This window comes from Carettochelys insculpta, chromosome 4 (assembly GCF_033958435.1).
Source record: "Carettochelys insculpta isolate YL-2023 chromosome 4, ASM3395843v1, whole genome shotgun sequence".
NCBI classification, from domain to species: domain Eukaryota; kingdom Metazoa; phylum Chordata; order Testudines; family Carettochelyidae; genus Carettochelys; species Carettochelys insculpta.
The window spans coordinates 15,606,576-15,623,869 of NC_134140.1; the positions used below are offsets into that span (position 1 = coordinate 15,606,576).

The 17,294-nt window shown below is 41.8% G+C and overlaps 1 protein-coding gene across 9 annotated transcripts in view; it reads right to left on the bottom strand.

Annotated features, from left to right (window-relative positions):
- The window catches only part of CTBP1 (C-terminal binding protein 1), a 413,413-nt gene that overhangs the window by 40,760 nt on the left and 355,359 nt on the right, over positions 1 to 17,294 (bottom strand). For 5 of the 9 annotated variants that reach the window (XM_074992299.1, XM_074992298.1, XM_074992302.1 and 2 more), the window contains one exon: positions 10,039 to 10,193. In XM_074992299.1, coding sequence (XP_074848400.1) covers positions 10,039 to 10,193 — 155 coding nt within the window. Of the gene's footprint in view, positions 1 to 10,038; positions 10,194 to 16,419; positions 16,637 to 17,294 lie in introns of all 9 variants that reach the window. The other 4 variants (XM_074992305.1, XM_074992303.1, XM_074992307.1 and 1 more) reach the window with 1 other exon arrangement.

Genomic DNA, 17,294 nt, shown 5'->3' on the forward strand with positions numbered 1-17,294 from the left:
GGCCCTTGTGTAACCCCTGCCTCCATCTGCCGCTGTCGTCTGCTAGTTCTTCCCAGTTGTCCAGCTCGATGTCTACCTCTCCGAGGTCTCTCTTGCAGACATCTTTGTAACGCAACTGGGGGCGTCCGGGGGGTCTTTTGCCAGAGGCTAGCTCACCATACATGATGTCTTTTGGAATCCTTCCATCGTTCATCCTGTGGACGTGGCCAAGCCAGCGGAGCCGACGCTGCCTAAGGAGGGTGTGCATGGTTGGGATTCCAGCTTGCTCAAGGACGGCTGTGTTGGTAACTCTGTCCTTCCATGATATTCCAAGGATGCGCCTGAGGCAGCGCAAGTGGAAGACGTTCAGCCTCTTTTCCTGGCGGGCATACAGGGTCCAAGTCTCGCTGCCATAAAGGAGGGTGCTGAGGATGCAGGCTCTGTAGACTTGCATTTTGGTGTGAGTGTACAGCTTGTTGTTATTCCACACTCTCTTGCTGAGTCTGGACAGAGCTGTGGCCGCTTTTCCGATCCTCCTATTTAGCTCAGTGTCCAACAACAGGGTGTCAGTGATGGTGGACCCGAGGTAAACGTACTCGTGGACAACCTCTAACGTATAGTTGTCAATGCTGATTGATGGGGATTCAGCAACATCTTGACCGAGTACGTTCGTCTTCTTTAGGCTGATGGTAAGCCCAAAGTCCTTGCACGCTTTGGAGAACCGATCCAGCAGTTTTTGAAGCTGGTCTTCTGTGTGAGACACTACAGCAGCATCATCTGCGAACAGCATGTTTCTGATGAGGACTTCACGCACCTTAGTCTTAGCTCTCAGCCTTGCAAGGTTAAACAGTTTCCCATCAGATCTTGTGTGATCAGATCTGATGGGAAACTGTTTAACCATGTAGACACAGCCATGGAAAACCTAGATAGATGGAAACCAGAGGAATCTGGCAACCCTGCATGTGGGAAATGGTAAATAAAATATCTCAAGAGCCACACACAGAACTCTGGTCACATACAGCTCATGCATCAGAGGTTACTCACCAGTGCAGTAGAACAATACTAGCAAAATCTATTTTTGTGCATGTTTTTTAAAAGTTTGCTCAACTCTAAAAGCTCTCCTTTGGTATAATTTTAGCTCATACACCGTTCATAGTGTATTTTAATTTAAATTTCTATATTGAAAATCATTTCATGAGTTCTACAGAATGGAATTCAACAACATGTTAACTTTTGAACTTCTTCAACTTTTAACTTATTAAGAAACACAATGTTTTTGCGCCAGTGACTTTATTTTGTGATTTTGACTGGAGCAGTTAGATTTAACAATTGCTTTCTAATTGAATTCAGTAAGATTTTGATGCTTGGATTGTATATGTTATGGGATACACATAACAAGGGAGCATGCAGCTCTCATTAACTTTACTGTGAATTATGTACACACATTATAAGGAAAATCAGAGGTTTTCAGCATTACAGTCCAGTGAGTCAAAAAAATCCAAAATTAAGTGGCTTCTCTAAAGATATATTACATTGCATTGTTTAAAAAGGTGAGAAAGTGTATGCAGTTTGAACTGAACTCTGGTCCAGAATATAAACTTTGTTTTGACTATGTGGTTAATCAGTCCTTACTTTTGTCCTCCCACTCTGCCTTCTGTGGCCTTAACATTTGTGGGGATGGCCATTTCCTTTTCTTTACTCTTGGCCTAGATTGCTTTTCTAGTTTCTTCTCTCACTTGCTCTTTGGGCTTCCCTTTGCCACTATAAAAGGCAATCTGAGCTGCAGAGTATACCACGGTGCTTGGGAGGCCCAAGATCAGTAAGAAAAATTCAGGGAGTTCTAGGCACTACAAAAGCACTAAGGATCTGTTTGGCTTTGTAATTCTTCCAGCAGGTACCAGTTCTCCCTCCCCAAACCAGCATTTTCTGTTCCGGCAATATCTGTGGTCTGGCAGGGCCATAGATGTTGAAGGACCAGAGAGCCCTTAGCCCTGAGGATGCTCTGGAGCTGCATGCTATGGGGCTAGTGCCATGCTGGCAGCTCAGCTGGGGCTGAAGCTGGTGCCCCAAGGGCTGGAGCTGCCACCGACAGTCCAGAGGAGGCCGAAACTGGTACCCCAGGCCTGGGCTGGGGCCATGACTGGACCTGGAACCGTTGTCCGGAGCGCTGGCAGCTGCGGTCAACAACTGGCAGCCCAGCCACCTCTGGCATTGGGGCCAGCAAAGGCCAAGCTGGAGGTAAGGAGGCAGCAAGATGCTTGACATACAGCCAGGGGTGGGCGGGGGGGAGGACGACAGGGGGACCAGTAGGGCACGGAGCCACCAGCAGGGAGGGACAGCAGGCTGGGGAGGGCAGGAAGACCATCCTTTGTCTGGCAAATGCCCTTGTCCGGGACAGGTCAGGTCCCGAGGATGCTGGATGAGGGAGGCACAACCTGTCCAGAAGAGATATAGTGACAGTGAATGGTAAGACAAGACTCAGAAGTGTCATATGTGCCAGGAACAGGGTATTAATGACAAGCCGAATGGGAAAGTGGTGATCTTGGAACTGGGAGAAGGAACAGGTTAAAAAGGAGGTACAATGCAGCTGTGAAGAAGTACGATATTTCATGAGCCTGAATCATAAGAATCTGAGCAATGAAGTCTTTTGTGCATGGAAGAAAAGAGAGGAGAAACGGGAAGACTATCTGAATTTCTGAACATCCTTCCCTCCTTCCTAGACCACTCAGCACTGTTTTGGAGGAACCTCTGGACACCTCTCTATTTGGATAACCAAGCCCAAAGTACTTTGGGGTAACACCACAAATACTATTCAGTGAAATTACCTATTCCAGCAAGTGAGAAGAATTGGTACAGGTTGAACCTCTCCAGGCCGGCACCCTTGGGATCTGACTGCTGCCAGATGAGACCATCAGACACACCCCTGGAAATCAGTACTGTCTAGCAGCATTGCCAACACTTCCACTACTTACTGGACTTTTACAAGTCATTTAAGGGTAAATCAGAGATAAACAACAGCACAGAATACTGAGAGCCAGGACTCATAGCTGTAAACAAACTTCATGGGACCATGGGAAAGTTGGCCACCCCCATGATCCACGGACATTCAGCTAACTAAAATTATGCTGGATTACGGATGTTGCCAGATGAGTGTGTGCCAGACTAGAGAGGTTCAACCTGTAGTTTAATGAGATCTTAGTCAAATACACATGGGGCAGCATTACATTTTGTACGTTTAGAAACACTGGGATGATTTCGTGAGAGTAGAGACCTCTTTAAAGGCATATTTTTCACTGTGCAAAGAAATGGAACAGTTAAAGTGAAGAAGAGCAATGCAAGTTCTGTTACAGATTTGTACATGAGCAATGGCTTAAAAGCACTTCTACATCTGAGTGTGAATGAACTGAGTCTCCTTAATTGGATGCAAGAAATGTAAATCCCAATTATCACACATTCCATATTACTTGGTTTGAAAAACACACTGCCTTTGGCAAAAACATGCTGCTTAACTTCACAAAGTCATTGTTTAGACAAGACTTTGTTCATTGTATTGGTGAGAAAACTCAACATTTACAATGACATGCAACTCTGAAATCAACATTTAAACATGCTGGTTGCTTGTCTTCCCAGGAGTAGTGATCCATGATGGTTAGTGAACATGGGGTAAAAACTGAAACAGAAAATTCCATTGCGCTTTTCTGCCATTTATATTCATAATCTCTGAACAAATTGTAATGCATTTTCTAGCCTCACATCACAGCCAATGCACAGTCAGTTAGTAGTGATACTTGAGGCATATTTGTAAGAGATGTGAAGCCCTCTCTACCTCACTATCCTACCTGTTTCTCCAAACTAGCAACCTTTGACTTTGGTAGCCCACCATTAAGAACATGAGATGAAGTATCAGGAGCAGAGCTCTAAAACCAGCTCACACACTTCTGTCATTTAAATTCTGTACTTGAGTTTCATCTGTAAAGTGGGAGTGATAATACTCACCAACCTCATACAGTGGTGTGAGGATTACTTAGATTATTTGAAGCATTCTGTCCAAGAGAAGCCCTACAGAAGAACTATTTTCAATTATCACAGCTGAAAACTACTAGATTTGAAACTTGTCTCTGGTTTGAGAGCTGTTTCCTAGACAGGCTACGTCTACACTAGAAGCATCTATCGACCTCAGTTACTGTCAACAGAGAAATCTCGACAGAACCTCTGTCGGCACGTTGCATCTACAGACAACTTGCTCTGTCGACAGAGAACTGCCAGACGACACTGCCCTCTGGTGACAGAAAGCGGAATGGCAGCTCTGCTAATGGCTGTCCAGCATCGGGAAGCCCTCTGTCAACAGAAGCGTCTACACTGCGCTTCTGTTGACAAAAGCGTTATTCCTCCAATTTTTGAGGGATAACACTGTCAAGGCAAATGCAGAGTTCTGTGGAGACTCTGTCAACAAAATGCTTTGTGCATATAGACGCTCCCTCAGTTATGTTGACAGAAGGCCCCTTCTGTTGACAAAACTCTCTAGACAGCCTTAAGGTACGGGAAATTACAGGAGAAGGGCTAAGGAGTGGTAATGTTTGCCCACAGTTTCTTATTAACATCCTGCTTTCCCCACATGCAGGCTTCCCTCCAATCTAACTGCATCTCCCTCATTATCTGCTCTAAAATCTTCCCTCACACTGTTACGCCTTTGATCTCTAAACTACTCTTATAGCAGACCTCATGTATCTTTCAAACAAGAAATGTATGAAACAGAAACAAAAGTTCTGTTTTTCAGTGACAAAAATGCTTTTTAAGGCCAGTAAATTACTCCCTTTTCCTGGGTTTCTATCATCTCTCCCTCATACATCCTTTCCTTACTATCCTAAAATGGTTTGCTGTAAATACTTGTTTAGTATCACACTATAGTAGATGACAGATGTGAAAGATATATAATTGAACACCAGATTAATTTAGTGGTGCAGAGAGATAGTTGTTAGTATGGCCAGAAAGCTGCATTTAAAGCATAAAACAATTACTGAACCCGTCAACAAATCACCTGGTGATTTTCTTTATTTTAAGGGATTGCTTTTAAAAATGGGAATATCAAAACATTGTGTAATATTTAAGACGTAAACTACACAGACAACATTAACTCCACTCTAACGTTGTGTGTAAATTTAGTTTTTAAACATTCTGAAACAAGTATTTTTACTTGCAAAGAAAGCATCATGAACAAATATGGTGCTATGTAAGTAATAAAAGTAATAATATGTACATTTTGGAGCATGTATCAGAGAGGTAGCCATGTTAGTCTGTAGCTTCGAGAACAACAAGAAGTCTTGTGGCACCTTACAGACTAATAGATATTTTGGAGCACAAGCTTTTGTGGGCAAAGACCCGCTTCATCAGATGCATCTGATGAAGCGGGTCTTTGCCCACGAAAGCTTATGCTCCAAAATATGTTAGTCTATAAGGTGCCACAAGACTTCTTGTTATTTTGGAGCATGAGACTCAGAGGTGCTGAGTGCCTTCATGTCCCACTGAAAATAAAGGAAATAAAAGACACTGAATACCTCACAGCATTGCATTCTTAGGAAGGGATGCAATTAATTTCACTGTTCTGATGGAACTACAAATTTGGATGTTACATAACTTCACCCTGTAATCCTAGAGCGCTAGAAAACAAAAATGTGTACTCTGACCTCTCCATCAGATTTCACCAAAAGGTCAATGGTTTTCATCACATCTCTGCCACTGAAGTGTTCTTTGAAGCTATAATTTGAAACAAATGTCCCTTTTAACTACAATTTTGAACTTCTAAATGCTCATTACTTCTGGATCACTGAGGGTGCGTCTATAGAAGGAACTAACTTCCAAGTTAGGCACCACATCAAAGTAGCCAGTGGAGAGTCTACACACATTTTCCCTTCACTTCAAAGTAGGGAGCCCAACTTCGAAGTCCTTACTCCATTCCTGGGTGTGTAGGGTGTGTGCAGCTGCTCTGCTTCGAAGTTCTACTTCAAAGTAGGCAACGTTGAAGTTATTTTTGCACTGTAGACACAGCCTGATTAGAACAAACACATCTGATATTTCTATGAAGGGTGATCAGTCTAACAATTTATACAAATTATATTAATTTCTTCTGAGGTGTTTTTATTGGGTAGGAGACTTTCTAGTGTGGAGAAATTAAGGGCATTACAGGTCCATGATTTCACTATTAGATTTCAGTTAAGAAAATACTTGAAGATATGAAGGCTGCAGGGCCAATGTAAACAATCATATCCACCTGAAGGATGGACTGCTCTTACCTAGAAAAAAACCAAAACTAAAGAAAACTTATGTTCTTTGCTCATCCCATCAGCACCTAGCTTCTTATAAATTGGATCCAGCTATTATCCACATTAACTTTCTTTCTATGAAGACAGCCTAACGTAGGAGATAAAAGGAGGAGCTTAGAGCAATTTTTGAGGGCAATGTAAAGTAATATAAATTTCAGTGCACTTTGTGCAGAACACAAAACAGAATTCCCCCCGAACATTGTCAGATTTAAAGAGAGAGAAAGAGAGAGAGAGAAAGAATGTCTGTGTGGAGTAAGAAATAGTCTTACAGATTTTACAATTAATATCTTAGACCCTTAAATACAACTTTAATGTTTATGACCTTTTAATATTTATGATGTTTTATTTTTCTACATTTCTCTCAAACCATCCAAAGACGACAGAGTAGTAAATCTCACATTTGTTTCTACTGTAGTAGTTTTTAGTCAATTACATTTGTAGGTACTTACGCCTTGCTGAAATATCTGAACTGCAAATACCACAGAGAAAAATGTATGTGTTCTAATGGGAAGTAAAAGTAATTATAACCTGTTTGTCTTATGCGTTCATGAAATGTTATAATTGTTGAAAAACCAATATTTATTACAAAAACTCAATTTTGGGACATATTTATATTGATATTGTCCCTTAAATCACCAAGAAGTCAGATATCTTCCAAAACACTGTTGATTCTGCATAAACATAGAAAGAGAGTACTAAGAACCTAATCCAATGACCAGTGAAATAAGTTGAAAAATGAAGAATGACTTCTTGGTCAGGACTAAAAAGTCACCAGCTTGGATCCCTAACGTATAATTTATAATCTTTTATTAAAAGATAAGCCTCCCAGAAGCACAAATGTATATATATTATATATATATTTATATATTTATATATATATATTTAGAGAGGCGTCTACTCTCTGGGAAATCAAATGCATATTGCATACAGGACTCTGAGAAAAGTGTCCCTGTTTTAGTGTGAGGGATTTATTTTTTTCTACTTTCTTTTCTCCATATTAAGATTACATTATATCTCAAAATAAACAAGCAAACAAAAACGAATCAGTGGAAACTGAGTTAAAGGAACTAAGACAACATTGATACTGCAGGAAAACAATCGTTAAGATAATTTTTGATAATGGTTCCAACAACAGTGGACTGTTGTACAATGACTTTTAAAAGTTAGACAGGAAGTCCAAGAATCGACAGCAAAGATAGCCACAGAGGAACTATGTATAGTTTTTGAGTATAGAACCATTCCTCCATTGAGCATTTCCACAACAGAAAAAAAGAACATTTCCTTTAAACATGATAAGAATGAGGAATACAAGACTGCACTGTTGATAAGACGCAAAAAAATCCTTTAGATTTCTCTTTCTATAGCAGCAAAACTGTTAGTATCAGTAGGTTTAAGGCTATCATCAAGCGTTTCTCTATGAATTATAACTTTCTAGAGTTTAAAACAAATTATTTTTGGACAAAAATCTGGTTGATACACACGAGGAGTGCAACAGTGGGTTGATTATACCAGAACGGCATTGCAAAAAAAAAATATATATAAGAGTAATTCACTTAATTAAAAGGAAATTATTATTGTTTGTACTTCCAATAGGTACCTTTAACATGCAGCCATCTGAGGAAAAATTAGGTCTTTTGACACATATAAATGCTTGCCTTTTAAAAGTTTAAACACTGCCATATTTTGAAGAATGTTGAGTATATAGAGTTGATTGCTCAGATACAGTTTCTGTTCAGCGTCTGAGAAGAGTCACTGACTTTCACATGCCTAAATGTTACAATAATTAGACAGGGAGAAGACCAATAATGTATTTGCAGAAGAGCAAGAACATTACCTCCACTCAACACATAGACTAAATTCCAAACATCTGGGTCATACTCAGCCAAATACAGCTCAATCTGCATGGGGAGACACCACTCACTATAGCAGACCTGGAGACACTTGTTTGTTGTGCCCATCTGGCCTGTCCATCAAGTTAATACCTGAGTCAGCACTAGCCTGACACTATACCTCCTTCTGACCTTCAAGGGATGACAGGGTAAGACATCCTTCTGGAGTGAATCCCTGTCTCCAGGCCCACCAACAGGGTGTGGGGGGGCAAAGTGAGCCTGGGGCTGCTCCAGCCCAGCCCAGCCCAGCCCCCAGACCCTTTTAATAGCACTGCTGTAGCAGTGTGATAGGACTGCAGGGAGCCCCAGAGCTCAGAGCAGCAAAACTGCAGGGCGAGGGGAGGTGCAGAGGTTGTAACTATGTGAGTGAGTGGGGAGGGGAGAGCCAGGATGGCAATGGAGGGGAGGCAGGCTGGGAAGAGAAGGAAGGAGCTGAGCTCTGTGGCAGATCGGGGCATGGGACTGTGGAGAGCAAAGGTCCGGGGGGGTGAGAGGGGAGAGGGACTGAGATGACTGGGAATGGAAAAGAGCACAGGATCAGGGCAGAGGTAGGCAGGGACAGCTGGGAGAAAGGAAATGAGCAAGGGGGAGGGGCAGAAGCGTTGAGGGACAGAGAGGGGAAGAGACGGAGCTGAGCACAAGAACGCTGTAGGGGGGCAGAGCTGGGCTGGGGAGGTGGCAGAGAGGAGAAAGAAGGTGGGGAGAGCACCTCCAGGCAGGTGGGAGGATGGGGCTACAACCAACCAGGGCAGTAGGGGTTTCCATTGGCATTAGAGGGGGACTTGTGACTTTAAAAGGTGGGGAACAGAGGATCCACTGATTGTGCTGTCTTGGGGCCTGGAATTCCTGTCAGCAGGCCTGCCTGTCTCCTTATCTAGTTCTCCGCTATAATGCTCATTACACACAGCACTGAGTTGTGGTAGTGGAAATACAAGGCTTCTTTAATTCACAAGTTGGTGACATTGGGCATCTGAAGCCATGGTCTATTAGTGAGCAGCAAGTGTAGCAGGATTTTTCCCATCTGACTGCTCCTGAAATACAGGAGCGAGAGGTTCTCCTTCCCTGGAAAACGGCAGGGTGAGGAGCAGGCCTCACCATGACACCTGACGCCCAAGAGGGGATAGAGACATAGAAGCCAGCTGGGAACCCTAGATTAACCAGGGAAAAGGACTATCGAGATGTCTCCTAAGAAACCTGGAAAGCCTCAACTCAAAACTCACGGGACCCAGAGCTGTTTTACAGGTTTCTTAACAAGTGAGGGAGTCCAGTTAAGTGGCTGATAGAAATGTCTGAATCAGAAGAGCAACTGATTTGCTTACTAATAAACCTTTTGCTAAAATTTGTTGTGTCAGCAATTTTTACTGCAATGTAAGTTCTTAGTGAATGAAGCACCCATTGCTGAGAAGGGAATCTTTATTGCTTTGTAAATTCTCAGTTTATATGCTCTAATAGCCATACATGCATCTGATGAAGTGGGTCTTTGCCCACAAAAGCTTACGCTCCAAAATATCTGTTATTCTATAAGGTGCCACAGGACTTCTTGCTGTTCTTGAAAATACTTACTGTAATTCTGTGAATGAATTTCTACTACATATAGAAGGTGAACACAAGGCCAACGTCCCATCCAAGGCATAGTGGCGAGGACTGTACTTCACTGTGCTAGAATAAAAGATATTTTCTCTCTCTGTTTGCCCTCTATATGAAGTTTGCCTAACTCCCGACAAAGTTAGATGACTTTTCAACTGTTAACACAGATACTGTAACTTGCCAGATAAATTACATGTTCTCTTACACCTATAGCAATGCTTAGGTTATATTTGCCAACCAGGAGCATGACTGAAATGTTTTACCTTTTCATGAATTTCTTGCGTGGACTGGGCATCACAAAATGCCACTGTGGCTACATCCTTCAGAATAGGCATTTCTACTGTACAATCCCTGCCATCCAGCAAAGCTACCAAAGGGCGTGGGTGCATGGGCCCATTCATGATCGGAGGTCGAATGCCTGCAATAAAGTAGAGAAGAATTATTTATACCTCAAGAAAACGCATTTTTCAAAACCAAATTAAAGTTAACCTCTACATTTGTGTGATGTCAAATAAAGATTTCAAAAGATAAGAGCCAGTATATTAGAAACAGACATTCTTAGCAGTACACAATAAAATAAAGAAAGCAAGAAAGTGCTGGGAAGCCATCTCTTGATAGGTTTGTGCTGCTACATTCTGAGGTTGTTTAGTAAAAATACTAGAGCAGGATCAAGATCCTAGGCCCTCATCTGTAAAAGGCTGAAAACAACAAAGAAAAAATGCTGTTGTTTGCTAAAGACAAGCCCTTGTAGCTCTGCTGAGGAATGTCTCCGACACCTGACCTAACGTGCATTCTACGCCTTGGGAATCTCAAAATACCATAACAAAAATATTCTGCAGGACTATGGCAGTGAAACTTGTAGAATAATGTAACATGCATTCAGTTCACTGAGCAATCATTTTATATTTACATGTAACGATTTTCCAAGACTCAGATCACACTGAAAAATGATGAATGCAATCATTGATTTGACAAAGGTCCAGTGCAAAAATTCCTAATGCTGTCCTAACAAGTTCATTTTTAAAAATTTAATAAAATTCTTCTGTGAAATTTGTCAGAAAAAATGTATCAGTACAGGCTGAACCTCTCTACTCCAGCACCCTTGAGATCTGACTGGTGCCAGATGAGAGAATTTCCTGGACTACAGGAGGTCAATATTGTCCAACTGTATTACCAACACTTCCACTGCTTACTGGGCTGTTAGAAGACATTTGGGGTAAATTAGAGCTAAATAACAGCACAGAACACTGAGAGCCAAGACTGGTAGCTGTAAACAAACTTTTGGGGCCACGGGAAACTTCCCACACTCATGATAAGTGGTCATCCAGCAAACTAATCATGCTGGACTATGGATGTTGCCAAATGACAGTGTGCTGGATTAGAGAGGTTCAATCTGTACTAGTTTTTCCCCCTTAAAACAAAGCCAACAGTGGCACTTAGGAATAACAGTATGACATCAAAGAAATAAGCATAGTGAGCTGTGGGGGAAAGAATGAGTTAAGAAGGATGCAGGCTTCCTTTTAAGATACCAAGGTGCTAGAAATGAAACGAAAAAAAAATGAAGAAACTGCTTTGAGTATCTTTTTCATGGCACAGAAATTACAAGCGTGCAAACCTAATTGAAGGAAGATTCCTGGAATCTTCAGTAATATTAAGTTATTGCATTTATTGGAAAATGAATCTTTCAAAGAGACAAGAAAAAATGAATACCAGGGGGAGGGAGTATTGTAGTTTTTTCTCCTTACAATACAAGCAACTGAAGCAGTCTACTACAACTTAAACTGTCTTGAAATTCCTAATGTAACCACTGTAATTTTTATGCTTTTGTTGTAGGATGAGTTTTATAGCCCCTGCCTTTGCCAAATAATTATTAGCCTTAAAAACTAGAGTAAGAGAGCAAGGGGTGTAAGAGTTCCTCCCATGTCTGCTGTACAGGTTACTTGTTTCCAGAGAATGCAGGGCGGGGGAGAGGAGGAGGGGAAAGGGTTGAGCAAGCGAGAGAATTCAGAGGGACCTGGATAAATTGGAGGACTGGGCCAAAAGAAATCTGATGCGGTTCAATAAGCAGAAGTACAGAGTCCTGCCCTGGGGTGGAAGAATCCCAAGCACTGTTACAGGCTGGGGACTGACTGGCTCAGCAGCAGTATGATGGAAAGGGACCTATGGTTATGGTGGATGAAAGACTGGATATGAGGAAACAGTGTGCCCTTGTAGCCAAGAAGGCTAACGGCATACTAGGGTGCATTAGGAGCAGCATTTTGAGCATGTCTAGAGAAGCAGTTATTCCTCTTTATTCGGCACTGGTGAGGCCACATCTGGAATATTGTGTCCAGTTTTGCCCCCCCCACCCCAGTATAAAAGGGATGTGGATATGCTGGAGCAGGTTCAGCGAAGGGCAACAAAAATGATTAAGGGTCTGGAGCACAAGACCTATGAGGATAAGCTGAGGGATTTGGGCTTGTTTAGTTTACAGAAGAGAAGACTGAGGGGTGATTTAATAGCAGCCTTCAGCTTCCTGAAGGGAAGCTCTAAAAAGGAGGGTGAGAAACTGTTCTCAGTGGTGGCAGATGGCAGAACAAGGAGTAATGGTCTGAAGTTGAAGAGGGAGAGGTGTGGGTTAGATATTAGGAAAAACTACTTCACCAGGCGGGTGGTGAAGCATTGGAATGCGTTGCCTAGAGAGGTGGTGGATTCTCCATCCCTTGAGGTTTTTAAGTCCTGGCTGGATAAGGTCCTGGCTGGAATGACTTAGTGGGGGTTGATCCTGCTTGAAACAGGGGGCTGGACTAGATGACCTCCTGAGGTCCCTTCCAGCTCTGTGATTCTGTGAAGCGGCCTCCGTAGGACTGCTACTCTGTGTATTGTGCAAATGAGAGGAGAACCATAGGTGAAGCCCTGGCTTTCCTGCAAAAAGCTGCTGGCTAAAAGAACCGACCAGCTGTGAAGGAGGATCTATCACTGACCCATACAACAGTGGACTACTTCCCCACTGAAGCTGAAGTGGGGAACAGGAGTGAGTGAACCACTGGCGAGTCAAAGTGACAATTTATTCTCCGGTGTCTTCCTGGGATAGTCTACTTGATGCCCCTTGCTCAGATCATACTGTAAATACACAGTTTAGTCTTACGATATGGTTTCATATTTAAGCCATTTACTTGCGCAAGAAGTTTTACCTTTGACGAAAAAAATATGAAAGTCAGCAAAATTTAATCCACTTACTACTGCTGCCAATTATTCCTATACTCATGCTTTTTAAGACAACATGAAATCCCTTCAGAGGCATCTAAAATAACTCTTGGCTTCAGTTTAAATGTTACTAGGTATTTTCAGCATCTTTTCAAAAGCAAACAGAAGCAGACTCTTGCAAACTTTGAGCAGGAAGGAAATGGATTTTTACCAACCCTTTCATAACTAGTCATCATCTAAATCTGCTTGGTCCCACTGCCTTCCCAAGAAACTGGTCATTCCTATGGAGTTTCTAAAAGTCCTCAATGGCAGAACAGGCAGAGGACAGCAACGGTAATATTATGACAACTATGAAGGCAGATGAAGGCCACAGCGGAAAGGAAACTCCTAATTGTCATGGATCCCCTGCCACTGGACCTGAGCCATATAACCATCACTAATCACGTGGTGGCTGCAGTGCAAGAGTCCTCCATGTTAAGAGCAGCCACACGTAGGTGTCTTTCTCCCAAACAGGAGGGTGAGATGAAGACATCCTACTTGTTATTTAGTGACCAACGAGAAAGGAGGACATGGCTGTCCAACATCTTGACAGAGGAGAGGTGATGTGACAAAAGTCAGTCCATCAACGGCATGGGAAAAGAAAATGGAGTAGCACCGAGTTATCAGGAGAACAGGAGAGATGGCAAGGCCTCTACCAACAAAGGTGCTCTGCGGAGGAGAAGCTCTTGAAAACCATTCTCAAGAAAGGACCAAGAATATCAATTCTCATTATCAGTTACTGTGGTTCTCCTTCTTGGTAAGGCAGCTGAATTCTATTTAATGATATTTCTGGCATATAACACCAAGAATTTCAGCAGTCATTTCAATACACATATACTTGGATCTGCTTCAAAAATTAAATATGCTTAAAACAAAATGAAGAACTTTTCTTTTTGGCTCTTTTCGAGCCATGTATCTAGAACAGTTTAACAATTATTTGTACTATCCATAAGGGACCATGTGTTATCCTTGATATTGGCAGTATTTTCTTATAAATATACTATGTGCTAGTGCAGGAGTGACCAAACACATGGTCCACCAGCCAGGATCCAGGCCACGTAACCTTTTCATCTGGCCTGCAAAGCTGGCAGCAGTAACTTTTTGATAGCCAGCTGTGGGGCACAGGGTCAACAAACAGCAGCTCCAGAGCTGTATGTGGCTCTTTAAGGAGCCATTTGAGACTTCGGATGCTGCTGCTGACTCCTCTTCCAGCTCCCTGTCTGCCACACACAAATAATGGAACTCAATTTAATTGGTTTAACAGCCAGTAGGGCAGGGGCAGGGATCTACCTGTTAAACCAATTAAATTGAATTCCATTATTTCAACGCAGCAGGGCAAGGAGCCGCCCAAGCTGCAGGTGGGGGGAAGGGAGTAGGAAAGCCGGGGGAGCCACGCAGCTGTGCTGAGGCGACGGTGGCCATGGTGGCAAAGGAGCAGCTGGAGGTAGCAGTGGTGGTGCACATCTGAGGTAGGTTAATCCTGGAGGTAAGTTTGGGGTTGAGAAGGGTTAAGCCTAGGGTTGTGGGGGTAGATTTGGGGCTATTTTGTGTTCACCCCTGGAACATGTAAAAAATTGCCACGTGTCCCCCGATGAAAAAAGGCTGGCCACCTCTGCGCTAGTGCATGACATCGGACATGAATACCACACAAATACATAATTTAATGCCACAAAGTTACATCCACTAGCCTGGCAATTACCGACTCTTTTTAACGGAAACATCACCAAAAGCCCACGCAGTAAATTCGCCTAAAAATCTGCCATGCATTTGAAGTAAAATAATTTGCAGAATCACTCCTGCTATATGGATGCGTAACCCACAGTGTAATAAAGTACAATTAAATGTTGAAAGGAATTATAAAATTAATAATTTTGGAGATGTCAGGTTTATTGTCCTTCTTATCAACTGTGGTCATTTCACAGCTAAAACATTTTTTTTTTCTTTGCTGAACCACCAGTCCAGCAAACCTAACCTGGGTTTGAGAGACATGTTGGATTCTTTTTGGCTCTTGCCTCCTCACCAGAAATAAAGATACTGCTCCTGGAACTCTGGCACCAAAACTACTGATGATGAACAAGCTGATAGATAAGTCAGTAGAGCCCCTTGTAAGCTGGAAAGATTGTCTCTCCAGCCACCAGAAGCTGTTCCAATAAAACATGTTACCTCATACACCTTGTCTCTCTAATAGGTTTGCAACACTAACACAGAACTAATAATTTTTTTTTCTCTTAGACAGCAAATATGTCTCTGAATAAACATAGAGAGACGAGTAAGACATCATCATGTTTACAGGCACTTTCCAGACAACGCAATCTTGGGAGTTCACCAAAAACTGATGGCAGACACTAAAAAGACAGGATATACCTGGTCAGAACTGAAACAGATTGCCAAGGAAAGGGGACACAGGTGAATGGTCAACAATGGCCTATGATCCCAGATGTAGGAGTGGAACAGGCTCACCACTACTGCTACAGGCTCACCACTACTGCTACAAAATCCTGAACTGCTAAAGCAATAGAAAACCACTTTTTAAAATAAGGTTTCCTCCAAAAGGGGATTATTAGAAAATACATATGGGGACTGATTCCACTTTCATTTATGCCAATGTAACTCCACGGACTGTAATTGAGTTATACCTGTTTAACATTGGTATCAGTGAAATAACAGACTCAGACCAAAGGTATAAAAGGAAACTAAACAAAAATAACTTGAAGCAGTTTTAACTCTGCAAAACTTCAAACTGGATGTAGGCCGTATACCCTCAGACTCTAAGTCAAACCAGTGACCTTGACCATGAAAACAAGCTAATCCTCTGTTTGCCAAACCCTCCCTAAACTTCAAGCTAGGCTTCCTGTTGCACAACTTCTCAGCATAAACGCCATATTACACACAATAGCTCAATACTTAAGTGAATTTACAGTAATTTCACCTCATTGGCAGTAACTATTTAAAGTTTACATTTGAAAAAGTGTGGTTTCACTATTAATCAGATTTGACTGAACAAGAAATAATTTCTTCTGGCATTTGAGTACATTTTGTCTATTTCTTATCTAGAAATGTCATGGTGTACCATACGTCTGGTCTCTGCACAAAGCCCTCAGCGTGGCTAGATAAAGGAACAAATAGCCATAAGAAATATTTTTTCGTGTCTGTTTTAAAATAAAATATGAAACCCCAAAGCCAAAAATGAACAACATTAATATGGGTGAAATGGGATTTTTTAACAACAAATATTAAACTCAGATATAAGAGCTACTTTTGCTTGGTTGGCTTTTCCTGGTATATGGATATATCAAAATACATAATAAAGGCGGAAAAACTTTAAAACCAATTATGCCCAGATCACAGCAGCTTCACACTGTATGATACAAAAAATCTTAATTTATCCTAACTTCAAGCTTTCAGGAACCCCTACCAACCTGACATTTCTTAATCTGAGCCTGATTTCCAGGGTCATGAATTCGATTTCTCAATGCTTTACAATCTTCAGTATTCTCAGGCAAAATAACATCCTGTCACTTGATCCTCATTTCCATGTCTTTAACTTTTCTTGTAGTCTCCTGTAATCTTGAACCAAAGCTTTTAAACTTCTTATCCACTGCAACCTCTGTAGCCTGGATCGTGTTCAAATATTGACTAAAAATTAAACACAAAAAATACATTAAAACAACATAAAGGGTCTGACTCCTACTCACAAAATCCAAGATATTCAAAGTTGAAGCTTCTCACTGCATCCTTACTCATTTCACTGCCTGTTTTCCACTGTACCTGCTGTGTGCTGCTATCATCTGTCAACATTCCACTGAAATCAATGGAATGTTAAGACACACATGGAACATTTAGCAGCAACATCAGGTGCGCCGTAAATGGACATACCTGGAATGCTCAGAGCAGTCATGTGATACAACTTTTTTGCCTAGATGCTGTAGGGTTCTGGGGACAGTTTGTGAGCTCCCTTACCATACAGTGCTGGAAAAGCCAGACACAGCAATGGGCATGCATTATAAGATGGAGTGAGAAGCCTTAACACTGAATTTACTGGTTTTGGTGGGTATCAGTCAGGCCCTTAATGTTATCTAAATGTATTTAAGAACAAATTCTTTGCTAACAACTCAACATTTAACAGGCTTCAATTGAGCGATCATTAACACAAGCCTGTCTTGTTAATACTTAAGCTCATTGAGGACAAAGTTTCAGCACCATTACAAGGAAATTGTGTCAACAACTGTTCATTTTTTACAAAAATAAAAGATAAATAATACCATAGTACATTATGCATCTCCATACACAGTAG